The following is a 5,116-nucleotide window of genomic DNA, read 5'->3' as shown; positions in this document are numbered from 1 at the left end:
ACCAGGTTCTCTATACAGTTTGGTGGACCCTATGTTTCTATCAGTTACTGGGTTCGACCGAACCCACATCCGGACTTGTAGCTCTGCCCCTGTCCACAACCTCCAACAAATTCGTGGAAAAAGAATATTTCATTTTGAATTTACTATTTTCCTTTTTAGAGGGTAAAATGCTAAGCTCCAAAGTAAATCTAACAAAAGAATGGTTGTGTTTTAAGTTCCTCAATTATTGATAAGCTTCACTTCAATTCTTGTAACATAGGATTAAACACATTTAACTAATTGAAGATTAAATAAGTTTAGTCACATATTACGAGAATCACAATAGTCAATTTGCTAATATTTAAGGTATCGAAATCATTATTCTCAAATCAATGTGAACTTTAGCATTTTGACTTTCTAAGGCGAACCAAGACTAATTCAAACATTTCTCCAAATTCAGAACCGATTTATGATGCGCCAACATTTTTTTCCTTTCACATTGATTCACGGCAAAGTGTAGAAATACAATAATCACTACGACGTCCTGAGTTATTTGTAAAATGTTTTTAAAGTAGTTAGGACAAAGAATATCTATGTTTGAGGCTATAATTGCAGTCACGAATGAGGTGTATAGGTATCCGGAAACAAGGGCTCTACTTACTACAAATTTAACTACTATAAGAACGCTTTGAGGTAAAAGAAATGAATGGCGGATGAATGAACAGGTCTAGGATTCAAGCCTTGGAATGGAAACAATCCTGATAAGCAGTATTTTCAAAGACGGGTCTAGAATTTTTAGAATATGGGTACACTACTAAAAAAAGAAGAAAAAAGAAAAAAGAATATTAAGTGGGAATTGATCCCTATTCTTCTAGGTAAATAACTCAACATTCAATTAAGTGTGCACCATTCATCCTTTTGGAGCATTAAAGCAAGCAAATAATATAAGATCAATTTTGGAGAATATGTACATAAAATACCTAATTTAACGGAGAGACCATGAGTTCACATACACTATATTTTTGGCACTAAATCTGCACCCGAGTGCTTCCCCTTTTAATAGGCCTTATGCAATACAAATCCGAATTATAGTCAGAAGCCTAATGCGGGTATTAGACACCGGATAGGAAACAAAAAAAATAGTGAATAAATGTAAAAAGTGACTAGAAACATTACACTTTGTGCCATAAAATGGATATCAGATTAGTATTTAGATGTAAATAGATGCAGAGCAATTCTTGAAGAAGAAGAAGAGGAGGAGGAGAAGAGGAGGAGAAAAGATCTACCTGCCTTGATGTGGGAATTTCACTTTCCATGTGGGGAGCAGCTACTATGCAATAGAAATACACCACATTATTTTGAATTTGGAGCAGTCATCAAGGAATTAAATATGGAGCCTGAGCTGAGGTGAGGGAAAGGACTGGCAGTCATGAAATAGCGAAATGTTAAAGCCATCTAATATATAATGGAGTAGTAGTAATGATCAAGATGAGAAAGTTATTGTGATTTTGTTACTATATCTCTGCTGTCATGGTGTCCTACCATTAACATCTGCCTTCAAAATTGTGATCCTGATCAACACATAACTACATTCCAGTGAATTCAATTCTTAATCGATCAAAAGATCGTGCATCTCTGCTTTCAACCTTTACGGCTTAAATCATCCACTTACATTAATTAATTTCTGTTGCAGGACTGCTATAGCCAACAAAATGCATTGTAATACAGTCAGTCTCACAGACAAGCAGGCTAGGTGAACTATATTTAGCCAGCATATGCATAACAATGAATACAAAGAACAGACCATGTAAAGCAACTTGCCATAGCAAATAACCAAGTTGAAATCTTCACGTTGTTCTCTACAGTTGTTAATAACCTAATTACCTATCTATTGGTCTATAACCAACATCTACTCATCGCTTGAATGCTTTGCCATCCTCCTGCTCCAGAGACGCCTAAAAGAAGAACGAAACACAGATCAAACTGGTAAGTTTTAAATAAATGCTTACAGCAAGTAACTCAGTCTTGCTTCGAGAGGAGAGACGAGAGAACTTCACTCATGTGAAGCTTTATTTACAAAGAGTCCCCATAGAAGCATTCTTAGCTTAGTAGACACCTCTCATTAGAGAAGAAAGCTCATCAAAGAACCAAAGGTCCATTTCATTTTCAACATCCTGAGTTGCATCTGCATTGAGGAAGGCATCAACTGATGCATCCAAATTTCCCTCCGATTGTTGGGTTTGGAAGAAATTCATCTGGGATTCAAAAGTTGAAAGCTCTTCAGATAGCTTGGGGGCTGTGTTCCCATCGTTAGGCGCTGAAATGTTGGAACAAGATTTAAGTTTTTCCTCTGGGCAGGCACCTTCAACAAATTGAGCTTCATCACTTTCTACAGCAGCTGACAGAACAGATGATATTTCTGGAGTCCTTGAACACGTTTCTCCCCAGCCAAAATCTGAAGGTTCAAAAGAGTTACTTCCTTGGTCAGAATTGAAGTAAGCACCAGCAGCAGCTGGAGGGACATATGAGTTAGGCCCCATATCTCCAGGAGTAGGGCACAAATCTTGATAGCCAAGATGTTTTGTTGGTTTCTCTTCAAAAAAGCCCAAGTTATCATAACATCCAAAGTCCAAGTTGTTCACAAAAGTGGTGTCGCACAGAACAGGGTTAGAGAGCTCCTTCCGAGGATTTATCTTACCAGCCTGCCTCGAGACAGGCACTGGAGCTTCATCAGGAAAGTTTACCTTAGCTTTCTTGCCTCTGATCCGCCGAGCTTCAATATCATACGCTCTGGCAGCTTCTTCTGCAGTATTGAAAGTTCCAAGCCAGACTCGGACCCCTTTCTGTGGATCACGTATTTCGGCTGCCCACTTACCCCAAGGACGCTGTCTGATCCCCCTATACTGATTCTTCCTCTTTCTCTTGGAAGACTTCTCAACTTCCTTGTCTAAATCAACAGATTTCAAGGATTTGGAGCCTTTCACATATAAAATGAAATAAGCACCTCAGTCATCCACAATGGCAGCGTAATTTCTAAGAACCAATCCAGCAACACAATTACATAAAGATGACTAAGAAATTGAGCAACCTAGAGAAAGAACTCACACAGAACGTGCTCCCTGATAATAGCTGATAGTGAATTACAAATAAACAACAGGTTTCATCAAGCCAAGTAATTGCGAAAATTTTGTCTTGGTATTTTAATTAAAAAACAAGTATAGAGCATGTTCCAGAATACCTGCACTAAACTGCCAAAAGATCAAAGCTTAGATAAAACAAAATTATTTTAGAATTTTTCTAGACACATCATGTGGCAACCCCTATCAGGTAGAGGAAACATAATCTAGGGAACCTGCTATGCAAGAATCAATTTCACAATCCAATTCTAGTTGAACACTAATTTCCGGCCCGAATAAACAGATTACATGAATCTTGGTAATTTTACCAAAAGAATTTGTTAGAAAGAGCAGACAACCAGCATAAGATTGACAACTGAAGCTAGCTAAAACTAAATGCAACTGAGCCATCTAATTATGCTCACAACCACGACAGACTATGAAAATATCATACACCGAACAAGAACTTCCAAAGGAACCATAATGAAATTAATGGCCATCTTCTATCCTGATAAATTTTCAATATTTTTCCGGTTAAAAATGGAAATAGCGTCTTCGCTTCTCTTTCCAGTGGTGCAGATAAAGTTATCTTATTTTCTTAGATGTATAACCATTAGCTAAATAAATTACCAATAATTTCAACAAGTAATAATTTTACAACCCATTTCGAGCTAACATTTTGGCAAAAAATGCAATCCCAGCCCATGGAGTAGCCATATACTAAATGGAATACCATAGTTTCAATAAAAGTACTAATTTTTACAACTCATTTCAAGCGAAGTTCAGCTTTTTAATTCAGCTTCTTAGGTAGAACGACAAATCCTATTGTAAGCCCAACGAAAAGCCATATAATCTGGAATAAATCGAGTGAAGAATACATGATAACATTGACCCAATAACGTCAACTGCTGGCTGCTAATCTCACTCCCCACCCACCCCACCCCACCCCCCAAAAAAAATACATTCCTCACCGGAACCCGAGAAGAAATGCCCAAACTTAAAGGATACTAAATCTAAAAGAAGAAGAAAAAAAACCTAACCGACCCAGAAAATAAAACAAACTACTACCCTTTAACCCCAACTAGCTTGGGTCAGCTATATTAATCTTCAACATCTATTTCACTCGACTTGAGTTCATTTCACTCACCAAAAAAAAAAAAAAAATTAATTAATACCTCCATCGCCCTAATTTATAATGGTATTTCTTTTTAGTTTATCACTAAAGAACTTCTAAATTTACACTTAATGAAATGATTTATAGCCACAAATATGTATAGCTTGTTTTAGACCACAAACCGCGTGACGAGTCAAACACATCACATAAAAATTGGGGCGCAGGCAGTATATATTAATGTTCCTCAGCAGTTTCTAAAAATCCAGAAAATAAAATAGTGAGAAAATTACCAACAGAAGCTCCAGACTGTTCAGGAGCAGAAAAAGCAAATGGCTTGAGTCCGTCCACCTTGTAAGAGTCCTCATCATCATCAGAGCAATCCTTGAAGTCCTGAAAGTCAGCCTCAAAATCATAATCTAAATCAACAACCTCAGATCTCAACGGCTTTGAGTATTGGTAATTAAAAGGATTCTTCTTTTGGTTCAGATCGGAGCAACCCCATAACAAGTCGGCGGTGAGTCGACGGGATGATCGGAGTGGGGGTATGCAGTCGGAGATTATGGCACCACCGCACATTCTTTTTGCTAAGTTATTATTTTCTTGGGAAAGTTTGTTTATTGCGGATTTTCCGAGAAAGAATCTTACTACGAGTTAGGAATTATGCTAAGGGATACGATAACTCTTAAATATGGTGGAGCTGTAATATAGCAGCAACGAGGCGCGGCGGATATTTGGTTGGCCTAGTTTACATTTATGCCCCTCTCGGAGGCGCTTAATTACATTTTACCAATATTGAAAACGAAAAAAGGACTCCATGTTATAAAATAACGACATAAAATAAAGACAAGTATAGAGAGAAATTGATATATTATTCGAATTAAAACTGATATATATAATGAACTGAAAT

At 37.2% G+C, this 5,116-nt stretch overlaps 1 protein-coding gene across 1 annotated transcript; it reads right to left on the bottom strand.

Moving 5' to 3' along the window:
* Positions 1 to 1,650: 1,650 nt before the first annotated feature.
* Positions 1,651 to 4,897, bottom strand: LOC107764761 (ethylene-responsive transcription factor RAP2-12). The gene is made up of 2 exons (XM_016583363.2): positions 4,500 to 4,897; positions 1,651 to 2,956 (listed from the first exon to the last, which is right to left on the bottom strand). The coding sequence occupies exons 1-2, from the start codon at positions 4,783 to 4,785 to the stop codon at positions 2,085 to 2,087; spliced, it is 1,158 nt and encodes a 385-aa protein (XP_016438849.1). The 5' UTR covers positions 4,786 to 4,897; the 3' UTR covers positions 1,651 to 2,084.
* Between the last annotated feature and the right edge of the window lie 219 nt (positions 4,898 to 5,116).

Source organism: Nicotiana tabacum, chromosome 20, assembly GCF_000715075.1.
Source record: "Nicotiana tabacum cultivar K326 chromosome 20, ASM71507v2, whole genome shotgun sequence".
Taxonomy (NCBI): Eukaryota; Viridiplantae; Streptophyta; class Magnoliopsida; order Solanales; family Solanaceae; genus Nicotiana; species Nicotiana tabacum.
Note: the sequence above shows the minus strand (reverse complement) of the source record. Positions and strands in the feature narration are given on the sequence as shown.

Bases quoted from the DNA above. Each gene is read 5' to 3' on its own strand.
- LOC107764761 (XM_016583363.2), bottom strand. From the start codon at position 4,785: ATGTGCGGTGGTGCCATAATCTCCGACTGCATACCCCCACTCCGATCA. The intron at 2,957-4,499 runs GTAATTTTCTCA...TATATGTGAAAG, and splicing joins ACAGTCTGGAGCTTCTGTTG to GCTCCAAATCCTTGAAATCT.